At 42.6% G+C, this 25,101-nt stretch overlaps 7 protein-coding genes across 8 annotated transcripts; 3 read left to right on the plus strand and 4 right to left on the minus strand.

Moving 5' to 3' along the window:
- The first annotated feature begins 819 nt into the window (after window positions 1–819).
- LOC115770345 lies at window positions 820–12,923 on the plus strand. Its single transcript, XM_030715583.1, has 4 exons — window positions 820–948; window positions 11,696–11,752; window positions 12,300–12,712; window positions 12,773–12,923. Exons 1-4 carry the CDS (start codon window positions 820–822, stop codon window positions 12,921–12,923), a joined length of 750 nt encoding a protein of 249 aa, XP_030571443.1.
- A 1,406-nt stretch (window positions 12,924–14,329) lies between these two features.
- LOC115770346 lies at window positions 14,330–15,036 on the minus strand. The gene is made up of 2 exons (XM_030715584.1): window positions 14,525–15,036; window positions 14,330–14,471 (listed from the first exon to the last, which is right to left on the minus strand). The coding sequence occupies exons 1-2, from the start codon at window positions 15,034–15,036 to the stop codon at window positions 14,330–14,332; spliced, it is 654 nt and encodes a 217-aa protein (XP_030571444.1).
- A 676-nt stretch (window positions 15,037–15,712) lies between these two features.
- LOC115770279 (probable prefoldin subunit 2) lies at window positions 15,713–16,537 on the plus strand. Its single transcript, XM_030715507.1, has 2 exons — window positions 15,713–15,900; window positions 15,973–16,537. Exons 1-2 carry the CDS (start codon window positions 15,770–15,772, stop codon window positions 16,277–16,279), a joined length of 438 nt encoding a protein of 145 aa, XP_030571367.1. The 5' UTR covers window positions 15,713–15,769; the 3' UTR covers window positions 16,280–16,537.
- Window positions 16,538–16,548: 11 nt separating this feature from the next.
- LOC115770278 (molybdenum cofactor biosynthesis protein 1) lies at window positions 16,549–18,943 on the minus strand. Of its 2 annotated transcripts, none has more exons than XM_030715505.1 (6): window positions 18,874–18,943; window positions 18,499–18,811; window positions 18,329–18,437; window positions 17,783–18,174; window positions 17,260–17,719; window positions 16,549–17,095 (listed from the first exon to the last, which is right to left on the minus strand). In XM_030715505.1, the coding sequence occupies exons 2-6, from the start codon at window positions 18,697–18,699 to the stop codon at window positions 16,560–16,562; spliced, it is 1,698 nt and encodes a 565-aa protein (XP_030571365.1). In that variant the 5' UTR covers window positions 18,700–18,811; window positions 18,874–18,943; the 3' UTR covers window positions 16,549–16,559. The 2 variants fall into 2 exon arrangements, with proteins under 2 accessions (XP_030571365.1, XP_030571366.1); XM_030715506.1 differs by having other exon boundaries at window positions 17,055–17,195.
- Window positions 18,944–19,552: 609 nt separating this feature from the next.
- On the plus strand, window positions 19,553–21,232 carry LOC115770171. Its single transcript, XM_030715330.1, has 3 exons — window positions 19,553–20,082; window positions 20,136–20,344; window positions 20,415–21,232. The coding sequence occupies exons 1-3, from the start codon at window positions 19,889–19,891 to the stop codon at window positions 20,582–20,584; spliced, it is 573 nt and encodes a 190-aa protein (XP_030571190.1). The 5' UTR covers window positions 19,553–19,888; the 3' UTR covers window positions 20,585–21,232.
- Window positions 21,233–21,241: 9 nt separating this feature from the next.
- Window positions 21,242–24,625, minus strand: LOC115770170 (protein suppressor of underreplication). The gene is made up of 4 exons (XM_030715329.1): window positions 24,274–24,625; window positions 24,003–24,202; window positions 23,763–23,941; window positions 21,242–23,587 (listed from the first exon to the last, which is right to left on the minus strand). The coding sequence occupies exons 1-4, from the start codon at window positions 24,599–24,601 to the stop codon at window positions 21,247–21,249; spliced, it is 3,048 nt and encodes a 1,015-aa protein (XP_030571189.1). The 5' UTR covers window positions 24,602–24,625; the 3' UTR covers window positions 21,242–21,246.
- Window positions 24,626–25,036, minus strand: LOC115770172. Its single transcript, XM_030715332.1, has one exon. It carries the CDS (start codon window positions 24,836–24,838, stop codon window positions 24,650–24,652), a length of 189 nt encoding a protein of 62 aa, XP_030571192.1. The 5' UTR covers window positions 24,839–25,036; the 3' UTR covers window positions 24,626–24,649.
- Window positions 25,037–25,101: the final 65 nt, after the last annotated feature.

Consider the following 25,101-nt stretch of genomic DNA (forward strand, 5'->3'; position numbering starts at 1 on the left):
TCTTAAGGCAGACCAACTGTTAAAATCGTAGGACTTTGGGACAAACAAGCCTCGAAAAGTTATCTCCCACCTCTAAAGATGGAACAAAAAATATACGAGCCAAATCCATCCCAAAGCCAATGTTTAAAAGTAACAATTTTGGGGCACAGTCTTAATTTCACCAAAGCAAAATGACTTTCCGGCTGATTGATTCGGTAGTGTGACTACCTTAAAGAAGAGTATTGGAAACTTAGCTAAGCCTGACTATTACAGTTACAGTTACAGTTGTTTAAACAAGTAATGGGAGTTATAAAGTATAACAGATATACAGATCAATAATACATAATTAACATTTTTGTTCAGTCTCTCAAATAAAACTATCCCGAATCAAACTCAAACTTAGGGTTTAAGTTAACCAAAGCCTGTAATATTTGCTGATTCAAACAAAAATCTTTAACTCTATATACGCTCCTGCAAATTGGTCAATGCTACGAAAAATTGGATTTATACTGGTCCAGAAGCAACAGTAGGGCATCCAATATAGGATATCTAAAAGAAATCGCGGCCATTGCGTACACAAACAGAATACGAATGAATCGCACCCAACTTCAATAAGCTTCAACTTAGTTTCACCATGAAATCCCTGGAAACTTCAATTGTCGGCAGTCTGACGGAGCTGAGCACATTTTGTGCAGTGTAGGAGTACGTGAGCTTGTGCAGACCACGTTCATCTTGTGCTTGGCTCCTCAAGTAGCTTCAAGTTAGGAATTCATTGTTAGTTATGCGATTTCATTGCTTGTTTTCTTTTGCGAATTTCTTGCGACAACAGCAGCCATGAAGATGAGGACACCCAAGCAAACTAAACGTCTTTCATTGGATTTTGGCATGCCAGGCATCATGGCTGGAATCACGACTTCAGGCAGCCACCAGCAAAACAACAGCAACAACAACGATGCCAACCAAGGACCTGTAAGCCACCCTCAATCGCATTGCATTGCACGGCAGCAAGTCAAAGTCAAAGTGTTCGACATTATTTGAAATTCATGAGTGGCATTCTCTGCTGGCGCTGTCTTCCCTAGCTCTGGCATGAGCTCTACGTTTTGTCTGGCAAATAAATTCAAGTAACACCAGCTGATAATGGCATATTACCCACACTCAAACCCCCACTCACATATAGCCCCCCCCCCCCCTCTCCCCCTTCACGCACACTTCTAATTGAACACGCACGCTAATTAAGACACCAATAGTTTTGGCTTTACTTCTAGCTTCCACTTTTTGTTCGTGATGTCGATTGTGTGTTTCTCCCCGGTTATTTGGTCCTTGACTGCTTTGCTTCGCAATCCAATTTTCGTTTCGCTTCTTGTGCTCTCGCATGTAACGCAATTATTACGCTAATTAACTGTTTAAGTTTATGCTAATTAATCGCTCGCAAGTCGCCCGAAACATTTCCTGGCTAGCGTTCAATTTAAAGGAGCCCTTATGCAATAACGCGCTAGGCAAACAAATAGTTTTGCTTGCACATACGAAGTATAAACAATTTGTATTTAAACAATCTTCATGCTACTTACTACTTTACTTATATATATATATATATATAAATAAAACAGTATATATAAATAGTACTCAAAAGTTGTATGGATGACAACTTAAATAATTATTTGAATATTTGGGCTTCCATCTGATAGACTCTCACTTTTGTCTAAATATCTACATAAAATTTCCATCGTTTGCGGAAAGTTCAGTAGGATGCAAACTTAGACTTTATACACCAACATTTTTATTGCTTAAAGAATAATACGCATAAAAGATGCAAGCTTTATAATGGATGTTTATGCAAACTAACTTAGCAGGTTTCCTTTTAGTATTTCCCAAGAAATTCGCGGCTTATAATATATATATCCTGTCAACTTCTTTATGTTCTAAGTACATTAAAAAATCTCAAAAATAAAAAACAAACCCATTTTAAAACATGTACTGTAAGCACCTTGCTATTATGCACTTTCCAACTTAGGCAGCAACAAATGCACTAAAATCTTACTCCAATTGGTGAACCCTTCACCCCTTGCATTCCCTCTGTGGCCTGCAGCACACCCTTGCTGACTCTGACACTGGTGTCCATGGCAAGTAATGCTTCATTCCCGGCTTTCACACGTCACCGTCACTCAGCAGCGAGCGGAAACAGTTAGCAGCCATCATGACTTTCCCATTCGCCATCCGCGTGCCTAGTTGCTGGACATGTATGTGTGCGCATTTCTTAAAGTTTGTTTGTATGTGTCTGTGTGTACATGTAATTATTGTAGGTCCAACGTCATCGTCATCGTCGTGTTTGTGTCGACAACGCCAACTTGTTTGCATACAAATTAAACTCGTCATTTATGTGAGCGCTCTCTTTTTCTCATTTTCTCTCTCACTCTATCTCCAATGCTCTCCCTATCTCAGTCTCTCTCCCTCTCTCTCTCTCTCTCTCTCTCTCTCTCACTCTCTCTCTCTGTCTCTTCCTACCTCTCTCTGTTACTTTCTCCCCTTTGTACTCTCTCGCCCACTCAATAGCGCGCTCCGTTGCACACTGCAGATTAATTTATCATCTCGCTTTACAAGCATTCTATGAGTGTAATGAACTTTTAACAAGCAACTGCCACACCCACAATGCCCACCGCCCTATACACAGCCCGTCGACGCGTTAGTTTTTGCGCATCCAATTAGTTTTTGCATTTTTTCTCAATTCTTTTATTAGCGCAATGCAAATATTGTTCAACTGGTCCACTACACATTCATCTACCGTATACATATTATATATGTTATCTACCCGCACTATCTTTAACCCCACGGTTTGAGTTTTATTTTACATTAACAGTAAAAAAAATATAAATTTAATGGTTTAAAAAAAATGTATAGCCAAATGATGGAATCAATCGCTTCAGTCTTACGTTTATTAAGCCTTTGACCCGCATTTTTTATTTAAGAGCGGTGTATTTTGCGGAATATATAAAACACGTATAAGATGAGTTTTCATAAAGCTCTTAGAAAAAGATTCTTAAGCCGATCATACATCAAAAATTTTGAGTGAAAATTTCCTAGCTCTCATATAAAGATAAATATATATTTGTAATTACGTACTCACCTGAAAATCCACAAGCATGATTATTTTATCGTCCTCTATCAGTAAGTGGATGAACTTTTACATAAACACATCACTGAAAAAACAGAAAAGCAGAGATAATGATTATTAGTTTGCTTTCTAAACCTTACGTGAATAGATCAAAATCGATAATACGTTCCTTTTTCGTATTCTGCTCAACTCAACAAACGCACATATTTAAATACATACATAATTGTATGTATTAAATTGCATACAAGACAACATGCATACGATTGGAAAGTTGTTACGTTTTTTTTAAATATAATATGTTTGCAATACGTACCTATATTTTAAATTTCCTCGGCCCAATCCATAGCCTCCTCCATACTTGAATGCGTCTCTTTCTCTGCTTAAGCTGCTATCTCCCTTCAATATTAAAGCCACAGTCTCCTCCTTGTTCAAGCCGCCGCCTTCTGCTAAGCTGCCGTCTCCTTCCCAATTGAAGCCGTCTTCCTTGAATGTCACATACATAACACTTCCTGCATAATGTACAAATACTTGCACATACTTATCACTGCAACCTCACATGCATACACAAACACACATATACATTTATTTTGACTTACATACATACATGTTAACAGAAACATATATGTATACTTATATATAGACCTATATAAACACACGTACATACAAACATACATAAGTTCATACATGCATAAATACACATATACATACGTATATACATAAAAATACATATACACATCCATACGTACACATATACACACACACATACTGACACAGTCATGCACACATTATACAAGGCAGACTCGATTAGACGACGCAGAACATTTTTTTTTTTAATATTTGATAATGAGTTTAAAACCGGTCGCATGTTAAATAAAATGAGCACATGTATAAAAATCAAGCTTACTTTAACGAAAATAAATAATACTTAAGACCGATTAGGTACTGTAGATGTTTGTCCCATAATGTATATAATTATATATTTTAGATTCTCATATTCTTCAAACAAACTTCTAATAGCTTTGCATAAGATGCAAATACACATACACATACGTATATGTATCTTATGTATATAATATCCTATTAAATAGGTTATTATGTAGACAAAACTAATATTGTGTCAGAGCCGGGTGTTGCTTTTGCCACCTCAACAAAGTTGAAAAACATAATTAAAGTTTTGCATGGCGTCGATCCCTCGGGACCAATGCCTGGAACCAGGACTAAAGGTTGACTAATGCGCGCAGCTTTCACGCGCCGAAAGGTAATTAAAATGCTAATAAACACTCGTTAAGTACATAATAACCCAGCAGGAGCCGCAACAACAACAACAACAACAAACAACAACAACAAACAACGACAACGACAGCAGCCAACCGAAATAGAAGGCCCGACTAAGGCGACTTATCTGCAAATTTACACCAGGCACGAGTGCTCCACACGTAGCACACTTTAGTCTCGGCCAAATTTACTAAATTTATGTCTCAAATTTTCACAAATACATACAGCCAGCAACATGGAGCTCGTTTTTTGGCAGGTCCTCGCTGTGTTGACTCTGTCGCACTACTCGACTACTACTCATACTATTATTTTGATCAAGGACCGCATTGCTTATTATGCGTCGGACGTCGCCTCTAAAATATGAATTACAAGTCTGATTTAAATAAATTAGCTCATGCACACATAAACAAGAAGGTCATAAGCAGAGAAAGCAGTACAGCACTCGATACATACACAGCAAGCCAAGGGACAGAGACAATTCCCTTTGTTTGTCCTTGTCGTAGGCCTCGTAATATACTCACTAGTTGTTGACACACAAACACACCTAAGCAATATGAATACATACACCACACATATGTAACCCTACACATAATAAAAGGGTATCATGCTCGCTTTGCTATGCAATTCTCATGCTACAATATAGAAAATAGCGTAAGCGATTATTCTTTTACTGACTCTTAAGTATAGTATATACTATATCTCTTAATGAAATCAAGGGACAAATTCGTTGTTCAATAGAATTCCATTCAATTTTAATTTTAATGGATTGCGGAAATTTGATAAATATGTTGCTATACTTGGTCAGAAACTCCAATCTCGATGTGTTAAAAGAGTTCAAGAAAACTATAAATGAAATGCCAAAGGGCTTAGAGATACCTTCTGAAAGGCCAGAATCCAGGTTCGAATCCCATCCCAATGCACTTTCTTAATATTAAAAAATAAGATTAAAAAATAATATAATAGCAATAAGTAGTTACAAAATTGTTTTCTGCTTATTGGGGAACAGAAAAATGATCTAGCATGGATATTGACAAAGCGAAAACATTTGATTGATACAATGAATTCGCCCAATAATATGCCATAATTATATATTATATACTTAAGATCAAACAGATAACCGACATTTTTGCTAGTTTGTTTTCATCACTTGCATTAATGAGTTGAGATCCGGACCTAGAGCAACACCCTATATACAAGCCAGTCGCACCCTTTAGCCAGTTTTATCCCCAAACACTAAACTCAAATTTTAATTAAGTTTTTTCAAGTGTTTTTGCGCTTATGAAGCTGCCCAGGCACTCGCTACGGTTCCGTGACCCTGTGGTTCATAAATTGCTAGCAATTTCTCATACTTTTGTTGTTGTTGTTGTTGTTTTGGTGTGGAGGGGTGTTCCTTGGGTGGTGTTTGTTGTTGGTGATGGCGGTTGCTACTGTTGTGGTTAGAAGAAGGCAGCCCAGAACGTCGCTATTTAATATGTCAAATATGTTGGCCTTGCCCGGTTATTAGACACCAGGACCCAAGCACATTATAAATTATGACGTAAAAATGTAATAAAGCCCAGGATCGACCCACAGATAGTGTCAAATATTGAGTGCACAGTATGAGATTCGCAAGAATGTTAGTTTGAGTGTGTGTGGGTAATTGTGTGGGTGCTTGTTTTGGCCAGAACGGTTAGTCAAATGCTAAAGCATGGCAAATGCTTACATTATTCAAAACTATTGCTGTGCATAAAATATATGTAAGAGCATTGGGTGAATAGGGGAATGTCAAGTCAAAGTTTGCAACTTTGTTATTTGTTGGCGTTCTTATTGTTGTTGCTGCTGTTGTTCTTGTTGTTGTGGGAAATGAGCAAGAAAATGCGCCCGTTACGAAATTTGCATAAAATGGATGCTGTGGAGGGCCAAAGGCTGAAATAGAAGTACGCGAGTGTCGGCACATAAACAAGCTGGCGATGAGTGAAGCGTCACAAATGCCAACAGGTTAGCACCCGAAACCCCGCTACGCAGAAGCCGGCACCCACAACCATGTCCTTCTAGCTGTTCTGGGTTGTTCTGGCATTATGACAATACAACAAAGCGAAAGTCGCTGCCAACGTTCACCTCGCAGTGGCAACAAAAACGAATTTGCATAAATAACAAAAACATATTTAAGCCACCTTCTCTTGGCCCGCACCACTCGCTGACTTTTGGAGCAGGTTCAGAGATCGGGCTAGGCCAGGTCATGCTGCCACAAGCTGGCAAACTTCGTTGGCAGCACTCCGGCTGTTTGTTACCTTCAGGACACTCCTGTCGTCCGTCCCGTATCCAGTTTTTTGTACGTCTTTTTCTTGTTGCTCGTTGTTTGTGCTGTGCATAATTTAGAGGCACGCATCGAGCCGAGGAAGTTGCGTTGTCGCTTTGCGGACATCTTGTCTGCCTTGGTTAGTTGATTTCTCTTAGCCCATAAAAATCAGCAAAAACGTCGTTCGTTTTTCTACTTTTTCTCAGTTGATTTTTTTGTTCCCCCGTTTTTTTATTTGGCTTCTGTCTTTGGCAAATATGCATGCAGAAACTGTTTGTAAAATGTGGCGCCAAATATTTGAAATAAATGCAAAGCGGCAAATAAACGACTGACAGCAACCGGATCCGCAACAGGATATGCAAAAAACGCGTTAGGGAATTTGTTACCTTCAAGTTCTTGTAGATTAAATATACAATAGATTTAAGATGACTTGGCAGCCGGATTGTTGGATGTAAAAAACAAAAAAAAAAACAGCAAAAATTGTTGACTCTACAATTTCCTGGCTTGAGAAGATGCGCAAAATTTAGCGAAAACTATAGAAATATATGATAAAATTGCATACGATCAATTACAAAAAGTATATAAATATTTTGTAAATTTAATATGCATAAATATGTGTAAGCATATGCAAAGCCCAACTGAACATTTAATTCATTTCATATTAGCACCCAAACTAAATGCATATGTTTCTCAAATCAGCACCTCGTAGTGCGTCTTTTCCTGCAACCAATTTTGCTGCTTGCTCCACTCTAGCTGGAGCTAAGCGCCGGCGGTACCCAATCAATATGCTCCACAGACCGCAGTGCACAACTCTAAACAGCTCGGAGCCAAAGCCAGCGATAATGTTGGTGTGGTGCGGCAAAACAAGAACTGCAACAGCAACTGACAACAGCTACAAAAACCGCAACAGCAGCTGGGACGGACAGGACAGGCGGAGCACAGTCGGGACAGCTGGGACATGGCCAGGACAGCCAGAATGTGTCGCAAACAAGAGCGGGGAGTGCTGAGCAGAGAGTGATAGAGGAAGCAATAATTTAATTCTGCATTGCAAATGCAAACAAATTTTGTTGAGCCGCAGAGAAAACTTAAACCGCAGCGCGCAACAAAAACGCAGCAGAAGACAAAACCAAAACGCGAAGCCGCGAGGCGGCTCCGAGCAGCGGAAGGCGCAGGATGCCACGGTACAAGGAACTGTGGTTAAAGTGAGCGAGTGTTTATTTTATAGCCGCCACAGAGTTGGCTTCACCCGTTTCCCAACTCACAACCTCCAAACGTTTTGCTGTTGTTGCATGGCCCGCATTTTTGCCCCAGCTCCTGGCATCGGTCTGTTATTATTGAAGAATTATTACGCGGAGTGGCAAGCGAAGCTGCCAATGCAGGCGATGTCCTCGTCCTCGTCCTCGTCGTCTGCCTTCCCCTCTAGAGGACTAATAGCGCAAAGCGCCCGCACAATATCCTTGTCGTAGCGTCTCTATATTTTTTATATATTTTTTTTTAGATTTATATATTTGCGCATAAAAACTGAGTGTAAAAGTTTTGCATATTCATGGCGCTTTAAATGTCGTCGCCAGCGTCGACGGCACCGATGTCTGAAGTGCAACAGCCGCCGCAGCAGCCACAAAGGCAACTGGCAATAATAGCAAAACAGCAATGCAGCCTTGGTGTATACCCTACCAAATGAAAGTATTATGATTTTGCTGAGAAACTAATTGCATTCATATAAACCAAAGCTGCAGGAAATACTTCGGCTTTCAGCTGGAACGCATTCGCAAGCTTTGATTCGTAAGCCTGATTTTGTAAACCTTATGATTAATTAATCGAACTAATTTCAAAAATAAAAAAATTTTTGGACCAAACATTTTTAAAATAAATATTGGTTAAGTTCAGTTTTAAATTTGGCTGTTTTTATTGATGATCAGGAAATCCCAGCTCAGAGCGTTTCGGCAAAAGCCCGGCCTAGACTTAAATATAAATATAAATTAACTTCACTTGCAATATGTTTTAAGATATTTATTGTGTAATTTTTGTCAATATTCTTGAATTTGTTTACCCATTCCTATTTTAACCCTAAAATGGACAAATCAATAAATGTACTTTTTACGTAAAATAAAAGTGTATTTCTGCTGCAACTAGCTACAGCTAAGAAAACATCTCAAACTTTTTGTGCACTTATTGTAAATATATGGAGCAGATGCTCAAGAGCGAAAGAGAGAGGCAGTGAATGGAAAAGGAAAAGAGATGGCGCTGAAAAAAATCGTAATAACATCAACTATAAAAGTAGCAACATCAGTTGGCAGCTGTAAGCAAACCAAATGACAGACCGACCGACAGACGGGAATGCAGACAGACAGACAGACAAATAGACGACCGTCACAGACATATTGTGTCTGCAAAACTTTGTTGACAACAACAACAACAACAACAACAATGACAACAACAAGTACGTAAGGATACAACAACAAGGAGAAAGTGTTTCAGTCGAGTATCTCGCGACTAAAAACCGCGCAATGGAGCGCATGTGAAAACAATGAGATTATTGGTTAAATTTATGTGTTCTCTATGAAGTCTGGCTGCCGGCTGCTGGTAAAGCTCCCTCCAGCCAACCACGCCCCCGTTCCGTGTAGCACACCCCGACACAATTTGCCTTGTAATTGTCGACATGTCAGCACATTAAACGGCTATAAAACGTTGGCAAACTGGCAAATCAAAGCAACTTGTCCCGCGTCGACCAACTTTTCTAATTTACGGCCATGGAATGCAACAGTTAAGCGCCTGTGGCCTTTTGAACTCTCGACCCCGGCCACATTTACATGCACCCAAGCACACAAACATCCAAGCACCCAAGCCGCAGCGAACGTAGACCAGCTGGTCGGTCTACCTGCAAAGTTGGTCTAAAATTTATCATGACACTAATGAGCATGAAATGGGACAAGGTTTATTAAATTTCCTTTTTAAAATGCGCACATGGCAAGTTGCCCAGGAAGATGCGATGCAGTTGGCAGTGTGTGAGGCGTCTCCCAGTAAAAGGCAACAAGTTTTTCATTATTATTATTTTTTTTTTTCTATGCTCATCATCGCAAGCAGGCGACGGCATTGCATAGAGGCGAACATTGGCGACATGGACGCGGCGCCATGGCGACTTTCGCACTCTCCCGCCCCACCTATCGGCTGCCTAACTTTGCAAGATACCCGGCCGCCGCCCGCACCCAGCTGCCACACATAGACGGACATCCAAGCAGCTGCTGCTGCTGCCCGGCCAGCAGAATGAAAAATGTCCGCAAGTGCGAAAATGAATCTGCCCCATGTTGCAATTTATTATGCCAACATAATAAATATTATATACAGTTGGTGTGTCAGCGACTCACAGACCCAACGCGCCCCATCTGGGGAGGGGTTCTCCACTTTTGCTTACTCTTGGGTGGCACATTTTTAGGGCGTGTCGCTTTGTGACACTTTCAGAAGTGTTTAAAGCGTTGCCTCATCCATTTGCCTAATTGTGGCTAGGCACATCCAAATGTATCTCACTCAAGAAAATACAAAAGACATGTGGGAAACACATTCGAAAAACCCAAATTAGCATGCATTAATGCTTACTAATCAAATCTTTTAAGTGTATACTGTTAAGAAAACCTGCAACAGATTGTCGACTCGAAGTTGACGTCCTGATCCAAAACAAATATATATATTTAAGGGTATCAAATATGATTTCTTCCTATTTCACACATTTCACACCAAGCTAAAAAAAAATATCAATTTTAGACATTACATTATACATTATATTATGAAGAATAGCATAAAGAAGGCTAAAATTAATGGAAAAACGTTTTATCAATATTCTGGGCACTTCATTATTAAGACAGTTCAATTTTAATCATAATTCAAAATATTTGCATTCTTGAGGTAAGCATCAAAACTTTTTGCCTTTGCATATTTTTGTCTATTCCTCAAATCTTTCTACTCGGCTTTAAATAATTGGAATGTTTTTGGTCTTTTCACTAACTATTTGTGCTAGGAGCTTTGTTTATTTTGAGCTTAACTCTTTACAGTCGTTACCCTGGGGTATATGATGAAATTTGTTGGATACGCACCCATAAATAAATCATTCAAATTGTCAACACGAATTTATTTGTGTTGCGTTTTCGTCTGATCTAAGTTTCTTGCGGTTCCCCAAGCGGAAATGAACAACATGGTAGTGAGAACCAGCAAGGTGTTGATCAGGGGTGTGGCCTGGCGGGGGAGCGGGTCTAAGGAGGCAGCCACACAGCGTTGTGCTTTTGTCAGGCTTGCCAAGTTGCTTGCAACGCAGTCTGTCTAAGTCTGTGTCTGTATGTGTATATCTATGCTAGCAATATGTGTGTGTATTAACATTTTCTACGTGCGTGTGTGTGTGTGTGTCAGACTTGGTCGCCTTTGCGGTCGGCAGATATATTATTGCTCAAATACCCTTACTGAAGGTCACACAATAATCATATATCACATGCGGGGTAAGGAAAATATTTTTAAGAAATCTAAACGAGTTCGGAGATAAAAAAAAAATACTAACTTCCATATTAAGCCATCTATTTTTACCATTAATTTTTTAAATTTAAAAAAAACGACTTTTTCTTATATTTAATGCTCCATCACCTTCTTTGCAACCATATTTCTCAAATGTAAATAGTATTTATCATTATTTCTATACTTTCCCTGTATTTTACTTTCATCGTTATACCAAGCCAACTTATCTTAAGTCTTAAAGTTCTTCATCTAATAAACCTAAGTTAAAAATAACAATTTCTAACTGAGATTAAGGCCCAAATTTTGGTTTTTTAAATGGAATGGAATTTGAATAAAAGTTAGAAAACGAAACTTAGTATATAAATAGAAGTGTGTACGTATGTGACTTACCTATTAAAACTGATTTGCAGAGACGATATTCCTTGGCAGTTGTTATTTAAGCAAATTTATATTTATGCTGCTGGCACTGTTGATGCTGTGGCTGTTGGGGCTGTTTGCTTTTCATTTCCGGCCACGTCGACAAATCACAAACAACCGAAAAAGGATATTATCTGCAGCATAACTGTTTCCGTGGCCACACTATCGTCGCTGCGGTGTCCTCATCGTTGCTTTGGGTGCGCCCTGTCATGTTTATTTGGATAAATAATTTGCAAAACATTTTTCGTTTTTCATTGTGTGTTTTCTTAATGGCCTTTTAAGTGGTCTCCAATTCACTTCAAAGACCGCCTGGCTTCTAATCTCGGCTCGGCCTGTCAACGCCTAACAAGGCGAGTCACGCAAAAGAAATACAAAACCCCATTGGGCCAACAAATCTAAATTCTAATCTCACGTGTGCAAATAGAAAACCAAACCAAAGGTGATTTCGGGGCTTTGGGCGAAAGAGCACCTACACTCCAATTTCCAGCACAATTCCATTGCTAATTGGCTGACCAAATGTTTGTGTCTCCGAAATTTCCACTTGTCATCATTGATGGCTCACTCGGAACGCTGCCAGAGAGCGACTGCGGCTGGTTGCCCCTGCGGCAGCAGTTAGTTTCGAAGTGCGCTGAAGATATGTCTGGAGCGGGGAGTATATTCATTAGCTTTGCATTATTAGCCTTAGGCTGGATTTGCTGTGCCTCAGCCTCGGCCAATCTGACTGAGTTTCTGTCGCATCGCCAGCGGCGTGGACTTATATTTCAGAACAGCGGTTCTATTAAGTTCAGCATTGGACCCTCGTTGCCAATTCCTTTGGGCGACCATGTGACCTTTCGCTCTGCTGTGCTCTCCTTCACACTACAAACGTCCAGCAACCTGCCAACTACGCCGATTTGGCCTTGGGACAAATGGGAAAGCACTTTTGCCCGATCTCTGCAGCAAATGAGACGCAACATTGAGAGGAACACGGCAAATGGAGTTGTTAGATATGCGGACGATGCACGACTGTTGACCTACACAGTCCTGGAGGAGTACATGGGCAGAAGGAACAATAATATGATTGTGGGCAGACAATGCCTGCTGCGTTCCATATGCGAAAATGCCCAGGTGCACCATCATGTTGGCATCTTCTCCGAAATACTAAACATTGTCCTGAGGTGGGTAAACAATTTGAATGCTTTCCAGCCTTTCATCTGTCTTCTCTGAACTCTTTGCAGTCCGGGTAAGGCTGATTTAGATAACGCCTATCACGATGCCTTTGCTGCTGGCCAAGCGGGTGCTAATTGCTTGGCCGTTTTTAAGGCCTGCCCACGTGGTCTCAACTTTCTGGACGAGCTGTTGGTTTCGGAGCACAACTTGATTGATTGAGTTTTCGCTATGGATTGATGGATTGCATAGATTGGCTAGATTGGATGGAACAATAAAGTTTTGGCAAATCAAAGTGCATGTCTAATGCTTCTTCTTGTTGCGACTGTTGCATAATTTGCGACTCTGTCAAAGGAGCACGCAGTGAGCATGTGGCATGTGGCATGCGGCATGCGGCATGTGGCAGGAAACGGCAGTAGGGGAGGCTGCGCAAGCAAGCATACAGTAGGCTCAACTAAACCAACACGCAGCATACACGTAGCCTCTTATTTTGACAATCAATTCACGTTTTGTGGGCAATATTTATAAATTGCTTACTTGTATCAATTTTTATAAAATCATATAAGGATGAATAGCTTAAGCATGTCTGGTTTATCCCACTTGCAGCTTGCATATGCAATATTTTTCTTACAATTCCTTCTAAGTCCATAATTATTTCGAAAATACCTGCCATATACCTGTTCCTGGTTGATAAGGAGAACCAAATCTAGACACAGGCAGCTCCTTCATACCGGAATACAATTATATATTATGCTGTGTTCAAGATTTAGTTTTCATGTTTTCGTTGTACGCATAAACGCGATTGCCACCAGATTGTTACCTATTCCTATGCGACATCAGAAGTTCAAATACCGCAAAGTTGCACAACTGCTGCGCGCTCTCTCTCTCTCGCTCTGTGCAACTCTCTCTTTCTCCCGCTCCCACGCTCTCTCTTTGTCTTTGCCCGCACTTTGCACAGCTCCCTGTCAACATTCTCCACCCACTTATCAGCAGCGTTGTTCGCGTTGTCATAATCGCATTTGAATTAGCTGTGCATACAAAACGACGAGCAATACCAAAAACAGGGTGCCTCGTCTAAATGCTGCTGACTGCGCGAGGCTAACACTTGAACTCAGCTGTGTTGGGAGCACCCGGTGGAGCGCAATTGTCGTGTTGTTGTCGACGTGTAGCTAGCTACCTGGGAAGCCTAATGTGCCACTTAAGACGCATTTATTGTCTTTCTGTTCTAGGAGTCGTCGTTGTTGTTGTCGTTGCTGCTCTCTTTGTTGTTATTGTTGTTGTAGTTGATGGTACTGCTGCATTTCCATTTAATTGATGCCATTGTTGACAAAATGGCGGTCGCACGCCCGTTGCACTGCAGCTCTCCCGTGTGCCGCAGTCAATTGCCATTAATGTTACGGGTTTTTCGAAGAACGGCAACATTTAAAGCCAACCAACTGCTGGAAAGGCGTGGCACGTGCAGGCACTAAAATCAGTTAAACATTGATATCGAACATTTGACGCGGTTTAACGGTATTTTCTTTCAACACCATTTCAGACATTTTTTTAAGATTAATTTTTAATCAAAAAGTTGATTATATGCAATTGCGCTTTGGCTCAGCCCGCTTAGCCAAATTGAAGCTGCAAGTTTAGTCATTCACATCCACAGTAAAAGCATCCAGAGCACTCGCACCTCTGGGACACTCTTGGAACTGCTCACAACAATCCACACCTGCTAGGCCCGCAGCGTAGGCTTCTTTATAGGCCTCCTCGAGTCGCGCCTTTCCAGGTCTGCAATCGGGAATGAAGATAATTCAATTTAGGTTTCGATCTGTCGCACTTACGTTAGTAGCACATTTAGCAGCTCGGCTATGATTCCCACATGATGATGCACTTGCGCATTCTCACACATTGCACGCAGCAGGCACTGGCGACCGCGACCCCGGACTCCGCTCGCATTGTCCATGTAATGCTCAAGCGCAGTGTAAGCAAAAAGGCGCGAGTCGTCCTCGTGCGATGCGTCCAGCTGGCGTATCTTATCGCTCAGCGATCTGGCAAATATGGACTCCCATTTATCCCACGGGTAGAGCGGCGCTGAGGGCAATGTATATGCTCCAAAGTGTATCACATAAAAGTTGACCATGCTGCGCCAAACGACAGGATCTTGTAGCTCAACGGCCATGACGGGGCCAACCACTAAACGAATACTGCCTCCGTTCTGGTAGACCAGCTGATGGCGCTTCTGTCGTGCATGTAGGTAAGCCGTTATATTCTGGGTCGGCGAAATCACATCGTAGGAGGCTTCCAGCCATGGCAGAAGCCAAGCGAGCAACAGCGAACAACTTGTTAAATGCATTACTTAAGTTCCTAAGGCAGTCGTACGTGAAGTGCACAGACTGCTTGAGGAATGATCTTTAAGAGTGCCAGAAATGATCACACGTTGAAATTTTGTTCGACAAAAGCGAAGTAAATATTTGCGCACCAATTAGCAGCTGAATTGGGTTATAAAGTCATCAACTTGGCGGCGTATTTCGTTCAGCTTGAGCACAATAAACCACTAATTCCCTATGTAAAATGTATTTTGTGTGGCGGACAACTCTTAGGACTGACTTCCTATTTTTCAAAATATCCATAGTAATTTTGAAATATGCGCCTTGATAACAGGAGCTGCCATCCCGTTTAAATCGAGGCGGCAATGATTGCCAGTGTTGATCAATTAATATTTGGATTGCACAAGAGTTTCCTTTGTATTTATTGAACTTTTATTCACAAATAAGAGCTGCCAACCCATTTTGGCAACACTGCACCTATTGCAATATTGCTTTCTTCTTCAAATTGAGTTCAAATCACGCGCTTCGTTAACTGGAGCTGCCAACCCATGTGAAAATACTAAGCACTGAATGAGAGTTTTGAAATAAACACGATCCACAACATCCACCATACAAATTAGTGTAACCGTAAGCAGCTTAAACAAAAATGTCAAATATGAGTAAAATAAGTAAAAACGCCAAAGTATTTGACTTTCGGCCACACATTATCGAGCTAGCATTCAACTTTAGTAGACATCTGTTTAAAAATTAACTAGAAAAATGAGCAGCGAAGCGGTTAAAGGCCAAATGTCCCAAGAAAAAATTGTTGCCCAGTTTCAACAGCTCCGGAACGAACAAAGAAATCTGGCCAACAGTTTAAATACGCTGGAAATGGATCTGCGTGAACACAAGTGAGTCAGAATGGCCGCTAACCTAACCTACAAAATATAAACAACTAATTGTCGCCTCTTATTGTAAATTAGAACTGTGATAGAAACCCTCAATTCAGCGGATCCGGAACGCAAGTGTTTCCGTCTCATTGGTGGCGTGCTGTGCGAACGGACTGTCAAAGAAGTCCTGCCCCAACTGGTGGATAACAAGGATTTCATTGCGAAAACCATTACAACGGTATCAGAGGATTTGAGCAAAAAGGGTCAGGAACTCAACAAATTTAAGGAGGAGCACAACATCAAAATACGCGGCGAACAAATCGGCCCCGAGGGCACCAAGTCCTCGGAGACGGAAAGCGGCAGCAAAGTGGAAAACCGCAACGTTCTGGTCTCCAACTAACCTCGACAGAGAATACCAAACAGCAAACAGCAAACGAAGCGTGTTTATTGTGTCCGATGAGGTTCTTTGTGCGGCGGCACTACAATAATGCATTGATTATGATTCTAATGTTATATGTAATTTTAGCTATAAGGCGCAGTTACACACACAGAGAAACGCCACTCATCCATCCCCTCAAACAATTCACCCACACAACCTACACACAACTCACAAAGTCGGCCCACAATTAAAAGAAGCTGAGCTAATTCAAAATGGCAATGGATGCACAAGCTGCGTGATTTTATTGACGCTGGTAGTCGCGCTTGCCGCCTGACTTGCTCAGAAGGCGTACATTTGTGATGCAGATGTCATGGGATACGGCCTTGCACATGTCGTAGACGGTTAGTGCAGCCACGGAAACGGCCGTAAGGGCTTCCATTTCCACGCCAGTCTGGCCGCTGCAGCGTACAGTGGCCACCAGGCGTACACACTGCTGCTGCTCTAGCAGCGTGGCCTGCACACGCACTGAGGACAATGCAATATTGTGGCACAGTGGTATCAGTTGTGACGTATGCTTGGCACCCATGATGCCGGCCAGTTGGGCCACGCTTAGAACATCGCCCTTGGCGAGCTCATTGGCTGCAATAAGCGTAGTTAGACACTTACCCACTTGTACAGTGGCCTCTGCGCTCGCTGTTCTCGTGGTGTGTGCCTTGTCGGCGACATCAACCATCTGAGCCTTGCCTTGAGCGTTGATGTGTGTCAAGCCACTGCAGTTGCGCAGCTGTAAATGCTGTAGTTGATGAGGATGAAGCATGGTTCTGCTGCTGCCGATACCTGCAAGCAAACAGTTCTGGGGGGAATGGTGTGCAAGTTCTGGACTAGCCGCCTATGAGTATCATTGGGCGATTTTCCATTTGCGACAGATTCAGCATGCCTGCGTAGGATAAATGCGCCCATTAATACAGACAACCTTTTGACAATCAGAATTTGACACTCACCTGCATGCTGGCGCTTCTTGCGCTGCACTGCCGCACCTATTAGCTCGACCAGCTGCTGCTCGGTGCAGCCTTCGGCGCGCATGGCATCGCGCAATGAGAACTCCTTGTTGCCAAACAGGCACACCTTAATGTTGCCATCAGCTGTCAGGCGCAGGCGATTGCAGGTGCCACAAAAGTGTTCTGTCATGGAGGTAATAAAGCCCAGTTGGCCAGTAAAGCCAGGCACTGCGTACGCCTTGGAGGTGTCGTTCGGGCCATTGGGCAGCGCTTGAAACTCTGGCCAACGCTGACGTATGATCTGGACCGTTTCGCTATACGAGATCAAGCGCTCCGTCTGCCACTTGTTGCCCGTAAAGGGCATATATTCAATGAAGCGCACATCAACGGGTCGGTCGCGCGTAAACTCCACAAAATCGCAAATCTCATCCTCATTGAAGTTGCGCATCAGCACGCAGTTGACCTAAGGGAATACGGAGTTGTTTAGTCATCAAAATACATTGCTTTATATTCAGACAAGGCGCACCTTTGGTCGATAGCCCAGCTGTATGGCTAGGTCGATGCCCGCTATGACCCGCTCCCAGCCCTTGCGTCGCGTTATCTGCTCAAAGCGCTCCTTACGCAACGTATCCAAGCTGATGTTCAGTGAATCCAGGCCTGCACGTTGCAATGGCAGCAACATACGTGTCAGCACCAGGCCATTGGTTGTAATGCCCACATGCTCGAGTTGAGGCAGCGCCTTCAGCTGTGCCACAATCTCCACAATATCGCGACGCACTGTTGGCTCGCCGCCCGTCAGACGTATCTTGCGCACGCCTTGCTCCACAAAGATGCGCGCCAGGCGCAGCACTTCCTCAGTGCTCAGCAGCTGGGATTTGGGCTGCAGCGGCACACCCTCGGCAGGCATACAATATTCACCTGCAAATGGACACAGATAGCTTGTGAATTTCACCATGAAACATTTACAGCTTATCAACTATTAAGTACTCAAAGCCTAAGGTCTGGCTATCAGAGATAACAATAATTGGGTAGGGAACATGGAATGGAAGTGATTGTGTTGGGCAAAACTTACAGCGTAAGTTGCAGCGCTCAGTGAGGGAAATTCGCAGATATGTGTGATGACGTCCAAAGCTGTCTGTTAGGGGCGAGATCGCAGCTGCTCTGGGCACTTGGCTCTGGCTCTACACAAGGTGTTAAGCAGATGAATCAAATTCTCATTGATCTAAATTATCATCTATTTACCTGTGGGACAGACGCTTCGATTGGCTTGTTTTCATTTTCAATAACGTGCTGTGCACCTGTTGCGGCACTTTTTGTCGCTGTCGCCAGTTTTTGGAATTGGAAACCGGTTGCCAGGCCCGCCACTGGCGTCGTCTGCGTCTGGCGAAACTGCGCTGTGCATCGGAGCAGCAGCAGGTTTGCGCGTTTCGCCAACAATCGCATTTGATGAATTGTATCTACGCTGCGGCACGTTCAGATTAACTTTAAATGCTATTAGCACGCCAGTCTGGTTACCTAACCTACAATTCGCTGCTGGGGGCTGCGGCTTGGATTCCTGCGGTGCCATCAAAACACTCAATTTAGACTTGCTTTTGATAAGCAATTATTTATGCTTACCTCACGAATATACTTGTAATTTCCACTTGCTGCTGCTCGTATTGCTCTAGCCCCAAAGTCGACCTGCAACCGGCGAGTGTTGTTTATAAACTGAACGCACAGATCATATGGTATTTGTAAACTGGAGCTTTGGCCCGAAAGCTCTGCACAGTTAGGAGCTGTGATTGTGTGTGTGTGTATGCGTGCGTGAAAAATTACTGAATGAACAGTTCTCGCAGAGTCTCTCACTAACAGATACTGCGTAATTAGAGGTGGTGAAATAATATATGGCTATGCAATATGAGATTCAGTTAATTATAGTACAATTTGTTTTTTCTTATTATACTGATCGAAACATAATTTAATTAAAATTGTAATCATGAGTGAGAGCTTTAAAGCTTTAAAGCTTACTAGAATTGCTCTAAACATGTTCAGCTAACATTTGACATTATATTGTGCCCGTATTATTTGCAACAAAACATCCGTTACATACCGGCAAATCGAAGAGGTATACAAACTTGCATTATACCCTGTAACAATTGAAAACGGCTCGACTAAGTTGTACAACACTATGTAACGGGTCGCAAAAGGATATTCAATTTTACATATATTTTATTTCTGATCTTATTTTGAATTATCGAACCAATAGATTTACTATTTAAGGTTATATTAAAATCATTTGACTATAATAAAACAATATACAAAATTGGTTGTCTTTAAGATTTTTATCAAAGTAGATCCGTTTTGGATGTACACATTCACATGCATGTTCAGATACTTGTGCACAACTGTAATTTTCAAGCATTCATGTTCCATCCCTTTTGCACTACGCCACTGTCACAGCCTTTGATCCACTGAGATCTTAACCCATTGCCTTGTCGAATTTCCCTCAGTCAGTCTGCTGCTTGCCTCGCTGCTGTTTGGTGCGTCGATGGTCTGCTGAACAATTGTTTATTCTATCGAATCTTCGGTTCCCTCTTTCGTTTTGTGTTTATTTAAAATTCGAATAGGTCTGTGCTACCAACACATTTGCACCATGCATAGCATGCGTCTTTGGAATCTCAAGCGGCTCTCGTTGCTGCTCAGCGCGGTCTTCTTGATATACTTCTTTGTTTTCTCCGGCGGCTATCATAAATATCAAATAGACGGCGTTATCGGCAAAGCGAAACCGGAAGTAGTTTGGGAATATGTGGCGGACTTTAATAAAATGCGCTTGCTTAATCCCACAATGTAAGTACACTCATGGATCTCAGATAGCAACAACTGACGGCATAAATTGCCAGCATAAATTTCAAGATTCTGGCCGATCATGGCCACGCCCATGACTGGCGCTACACGGTGCAGTATACGGAGCGGCTGTCTCACTGGCCGCACTGGCTAAATGAAGCCACCGCCCAATATGTGGTGACCAAGACGATGCCGGGTGTCCATCCACCAGCCTGGGCCATCCAGTCGACGCACAAAACGTGCTTCTTTCGCGGACTTTATTGCTGTGAGTACTCGAAATGTGCCACATGTTTGACTTTTCCAATTCTTTTTTTCTGTTTTTTTGCTTCTCCCAGTGCACTCGCTCAGCGAGTTCAGTTTCAGCGCCCTCGGCCCCGACACATATGCGAATGAGAAGATCCAATATCAGTGCCCGCCGCTCCTAGGCAGCGCCTGTCGACGGGAGCTCGAGTTCCAGCGCCGCGCCGTCATGCACAATCTGACGCACATTTTCAAGAGAACGTAGCTCCAACGTGCCACAAAAAAGCAAAAGTATCGTTTTCCATTTTAATCTGTTGCCGTAAATGTATTTACACATCCATACGCTTGCACATTTCATTGAGTGCACATAAACAAAATATTTGCATTTAGCTAAATTAACTAATAATTGTTGCTAAATTTTTTCTGAATTGTAACAAACTGATTAAAATATGCATGTCAACCAAATAGTTGAAACTTTTAAATTGTTCAATGCTCGCCCCTCTGTATTATATATTTAAAAATATTCTTTGTAATCGGACGCTGTTAATTTGTCATTGAGGAACTTTACACATACGTAATTAATTGGCCCGTGAGAGCCCCGCACAATTCGATTTTAACAGCGTATACAGTGTATATCCCTTGAAATAGGATATTTGTGATAAATGAATAGATCGATTTTCCCCACATTTCCACCTTGGGGACCTTAAAAACTGTTCTACATCTTAAAAAAATTATACAAAAAATAGTAATGTGATTCTTACACATTCCATTCAACAAGGTGTTTCAGAGATATCTGGTTAGAGAAAATGAAGCTCCACCGCTTTGATATTGATTGATATTTTGGCAAATTGTTTAAACACGACCCACTGCATAGTCTTGAGTCTCTTGAGTCTTTTGTATAGATCACAATAACGACATAGGAGCATCTCACTTATCGAGCTCCAGTCGCTTGCGTTTTCCAGCTCCACCACTGCGTGCCATCCGAGCGCGCGCCATTTTGTCGGCTGGCACTACAGGCGTACTAGGCGCACTTTGGGATTCCCCTGACACCGCGGCTGCGGTGGCAAACCAACGTGTCAGTTTCGTGGACTGCGTGGACTTGATGCCTTTGGGTGACTTGCGCAGCACTTGACTGGCTTGAGTTCGCTGGCCAGCATCCTCTGGAGTGCCGCCGGAGCTAATCAAATAGTTAGTAATTTTGTTGCGCTGAGGCTGTGACTGTTGCTGCTGCACGGGCGACACATTCCCCATGGAGTCGAGACGCAGCCGACTGCCGAATTCGCCATTATTAGTTATCTCAAAGATGTCATCATCCAGCAAAGTGAAGCGTCGAGGCGGCAGCTGTTGCTTGGGGCTGGGCAAATTCGGCAATAATTGAACACCTAGGTCGCTATCCTTAGTCTTTTGCGGCTCAAACATTTGCTCCAGAATGTCCAGGCAGGAGCGTTCGCGCTTCTTTTTAACCGGCATGCCCGATTGTGTTTTGGCGTGCTGCTGCTGAAGCTGCTTTACTTCAGAGCCAAAGATCTTGAAGCCCTCAAACGGTGAAACTGAAGGCACAGGCTGTGCCAGCGTGAGCTGCGATAAATCGGAGCAGTTGCTAAATATGTCAGGAGATTTGTTGACCGATCCGCGCTGCTGTGCTAGCAACATACCAAAACTTGAGGTGGTGGGCTGCGACTGTTGCTCCTTGGAGGGAACTGGGCGCTTTCTCTTTAATGCTCGAGTGCGTCGGCTTTGTGATTGTTTAGCAGATGGCTGCGAGCTCTCGTCATGCGAGCTGTTGATGACCACTACATCTGACTTTTGTTGGGGACTAGGTGCGATAGCCACTTCCGAGTCACTAAACAAATTCAAAGGGATGGGCAACATGAGTGGAGTTGCCGGCGGCACGTGCGGTACACGAAACTGGGGCAGCTCCAAGGATCCGAGCTCGGCGAGGTTCTCTGGCAGCTTTTGTGCGCATTGCAAATATGAATTATCGGACTGCAGGGAACCGGAGCTTAGTAGCTCTGGCGTGGCAGCTGGCACAGACTTCACGGTTACTTCACTGATCTTTCCCCTCCTTTTATTGCTAGGTAAAGATGTCGGTTCTTTGGACAATTTTCTCTTCGGCGGTCGCCCTATCTTTTTAGTTTTCGGTTTTTCTTTAGTTGGTGTTGTCTTTGACTTTTTAGCCATGACTGTGACCTCTTGTTTTACCACTGCTTCCTCTTTTTTGAGCTTGCTAGTTGTGGGCGTTTGATTAGTGTCCGAGTTGCGTTTCCTTTTGGGTGTGCCTTTCTTATCGTAGTCCAATGCCCTCCTGAGGCCCATGTATTTGCTGTACGGCCGTGCATCCGCGGAACGCGTCATTCTTTGCATTCCACGCGTCTCTCTAAGTTGCACCCCAGTTAAAATATTTACATCAGAGCGTTTAGACCTGGGCTCGGTCTTGGGCGTGATTGGCAAGGGTTTAGGTTTATCATCTTTAGGCGTATGCGGCTCAGGCGTTGTTTGTACAGGTGGGTCAAGCTTTGCCTTGTTATTAGGTTTAGCACGCAACGACTTGATTTCTAATGGTGTTGTCTCTTCGGGCGGCTTTTTAGATACTTCATGCTCTGGTTTTGCCGCCTGATCTTTTGGTTTGGCCGAATTAGTTGCTGCTATTACGTTTTGATCCTTTTGGGGCAAGCATACACGACTTAATCTAACATTAAGCTTTTTCCCCTTTATTTTCGGGGTTGGGGGCTGCTCCTCTGACTCTGAATCAGTGAGCTTCGGTGGCTTTGCAGTCTGTGCACGTTTTGTGTATTTTCGCTTGGTTTTGGCTGTTTGTGAATTTGTTGCTCTTAGAGCCGAATGTGTCTGTCTGATTTTCGGCGTGACTATCTCACAATCATCGCTGGAGAGCAACACCACATTAGTGTTTGACTCCTTGGCATGTGCACCTGTCACTTCTGTGGGTACCACCTCGGGCTCCGATTCGGACATTTCGAAAACCAAAGGCTCCATTGCTATTACTTCATCACTGTGCTCAGACAGCGATATTTTGTCTGGATCCATTTGCTGACTCGGTGCCAATTGTCTATCCCGTTTCGTGCTCATCAGACACTCGAGAATTTCATCGGTGCCTCCTGTGGAAGTCGAATCTATAGTTGAGCCACTTAGTATACTATTGCTATTGTTTTGTCCCAGCCAAAGAGTTAAGTTCCTCTTGTATTGTTCGGGTGTGACAAGTGGTAGATATGAATCAAACTGATGGCGATAACGTCGCAGGCGAAAGTCTCTGCAAATAAAATATATTGTTAGATAATTTCCAAATGTAATGAAATCACATAACAAGAGACATAATCATTTGGATGCAATGAATTGCTTTAACAATTGATTGTAATTTTGAAAATGATTTCATGGCTCCAAGCAATATTATGTAATCGTTTGATTTACTGCTGATTTTCACCAACTTGATGTATTCGCCAAGAACACCCCGCTGTTTGTAGTACTCCTCAAGATCGACACGTTTGCTCAGCACCTCCTTAACAGCGGGCAGATGGAACTTGCGCTCAAAACTGCGGAAGCTCTTGTGCTGATGTTCCAGGCAGCCACCCAGGCTCATCACATTGTACAGCAACTTCACGTCAGACTGGAAAAAAGGCAGAATGCATATAATACCAAATGTTCCTTTTTAATTCGAATAATGCTACCGTTATGTCCACACTAGAGATCACAATGTTCACTTTGTGCTCGAATTGCTTGAGAAGCATGGAAGTGCAAAAGTTGTTATTTAATGTATAGCCGCGATGATCGACAATGATGTAGTCAAAGTTCAGCTTGCTGAGATCGCCAATGCTGCGTAGAACGCTCCATTTGCTTAGATAAACGCTATGCGCCGAATCCGTACTGTCTGCAGATTGAAGGTGATTCAAAATATGCTAGCTGATAAGAATTGGCAGATGAATATTGCAAGCTACAGACCATTGACGTCCTTTATAACGCACACGGGCAGGTCGGATAGGACGCCCAAGTGAAACTGCCAGCCAGCCAGCAACTGCTCATCGTTCTGCAACACAATTAATGTCTTTTTGGATACTCCCAGGCCATTTAGCAGTGCCACAACTGGCGCACTTTTGCCCAAGCCGCTCTCATCGTTAAATATGCTAAATTCTTGTTTGGACAGCCGTTCATATAGAAAACGCACAGCTTCCAGTTGAAAGCACTTCAGGTACTGTGTCGTATGGCTGGAAATAAGCACATTCTCAGAGAGGCGCAGTTCCGCTGTTTGTTCTGAGACAAAGTGATACATTTGCCTGGTATTAGCCTTTTTTTAAACGTGCCTCTTTCGCTTTTTTTCTTAGTGGACGTGGTGCAGCGCCAGATAGATTGCCACGAGTATGTAGAGCAGTTTGAGGTATGAAAATATCACGAACATTGAGAACGAACCAATTATCATCTTCTTGGACGTTAACGGCCCATCGATGTAGTCAGGATTAAATATATCCCCCAAGTTGTTATTATTGTTGTTGTTGTAGACGACATGCATGTGTAAGCAAATTTTGCAGGTAGTTGTGGGAAAAAAGGCGCGCGTATTGTGCCGGCGGGAAAATTGTGTCTTCGACGTGTCTTTACGTTCTGGTGTATTTTATAATCACTATAAACTCACATAGCTATATTAAAACGCTATTTCATTTACAAATATACTTTCTTAAGCATATTGCGAATAAAATAATAACTTCTTGATCTTGCACCTTGCAACACTGCACTTTTACTGAGCTAGCGATGGGTAACTGCCACAACTAAAGATGG

The sequence above is a fragment of the Drosophila novamexicana genome, unplaced genomic scaffold (genome assembly GCF_003285875.2).
Source record: "Drosophila novamexicana strain 15010-1031.04,08,12 unplaced genomic scaffold, DnovRS2.1 tig00004555-arrow-pilon, whole genome shotgun sequence".
Taxonomy (NCBI): Eukaryota; Metazoa; Arthropoda; class Insecta; order Diptera; family Drosophilidae; genus Drosophila; species Drosophila novamexicana.

What these genes read in the sequence shown, in the direction of transcription:
- LOC115770345 (XM_030715583.1), top strand. Translation starts at nt 820, where the DNA reads ATGAGGACACCCAAGCAAACTAAACGTCTTTCATTGGATTTTGGCATG. An exon ending in ACGATGCCAACCAAGGACCT is followed by an intron (nt 949 to 11,695) that starts GTAAGCCACCCT and finishes TATTATCTGCAG; the next exon opens with CATAACTGTTTCCGTGGCCA. An exon ending in ATACTAAACATTGTCCTGAG is followed by an intron (nt 12,713 to 12,772) that starts GTGGGTAAACAA and finishes AACTCTTTGCAG; the next exon opens with TCCGGGTAAGGCTGATTTAG.
- LOC115770346 (XM_030715584.1), bottom strand. Translation starts at nt 15,036, where the DNA reads ATGCATTTAACAAGTTGTTCGCTGTTGCTCGCTTGGCTTCTGCCATGG. An exon ending in CTGCTAAATGTGCTACTAAC is followed by an intron (nt 14,472 to 14,524) that starts GTAAGTGCGACA and finishes TCCCGATTGCAG; the next exon opens with ACCTGGAAAGGCGCGACTCG.
- LOC115770279 (XM_030715507.1), top strand. Translation starts at nt 15,770, where the DNA reads ATGAGCAGCGAAGCGGTTAAAGGCCAAATGTCCCAAGAAAAAATTGTT. An exon ending in ATGGATCTGCGTGAACACAA is followed by an intron (nt 15,901 to 15,972) that starts GTGAGTCAGAAT and finishes ATTGTAAATTAG; the next exon opens with AACTGTGATAGAAACCCTCA.
- LOC115770278 (XM_030715505.1), bottom strand. Translation starts at nt 18,699, where the DNA reads ATGCGATTGTTGGCGAAACGCGCAAACCTGCTGCTGCTCCGATGCACA. An exon ending in TGAGCGCTGCAACTTACGCT is followed by an intron (nt 18,175 to 18,328) that starts GTAAGTTTTGCC and finishes GTCCATTTGCAG; the next exon opens with GTGAATATTGTATGCCTGCC. An exon ending in CAAGAAGCGCCAGCATGCAG is followed by an intron (nt 17,096 to 17,259) that starts GTGAGTGTCAAA and finishes GTTTGCTTGCAG; the next exon opens with GTATCGGCAGCAGCAGAACC.
- LOC115770171 (XM_030715330.1), top strand. Translation starts at nt 19,889, where the DNA reads ATGCATAGCATGCGTCTTTGGAATCTCAAGCGGCTCTCGTTGCTGCTC. An exon ending in CGCTTGCTTAATCCCACAAT is followed by an intron (nt 20,083 to 20,135) that starts GTAAGTACACTC and finishes ATAAATTGCCAG; the next exon opens with CATAAATTTCAAGATTCTGG. An exon ending in CTTTCGCGGACTTTATTGCT is followed by an intron (nt 20,345 to 20,414) that starts GTGAGTACTCGA and finishes TGCTTCTCCCAG; the next exon opens with TGCACTCGCTCAGCGAGTTC.
- LOC115770170 (XM_030715329.1), bottom strand. Translation starts at nt 24,601, where the DNA reads ATGTATCACTTTGTCTCAGAACAAACAGCGGAACTGCGCCTCTCTGAG. An exon ending in CGTTATAAAGGACGTCAATG is followed by an intron (nt 24,203 to 24,273) that starts GTCTGTAGCTTG and finishes TTCAATCTGCAG; the next exon opens with ACAGTACGGATTCGGCGCAT. An exon ending in GTTCTTGGCGAATACATCAA is followed by an intron (nt 23,588 to 23,762) that starts GTTGGTGAAAAT and finishes TTTTATTTGCAG; the next exon opens with AGACTTTCGCCTGCGACGTT.
- LOC115770172 (XM_030715332.1), bottom strand. Translation starts at nt 24,838, where the DNA reads ATGCATGTCGTCTACAACAACAACAATAATAACAACTTGGGGGATATA.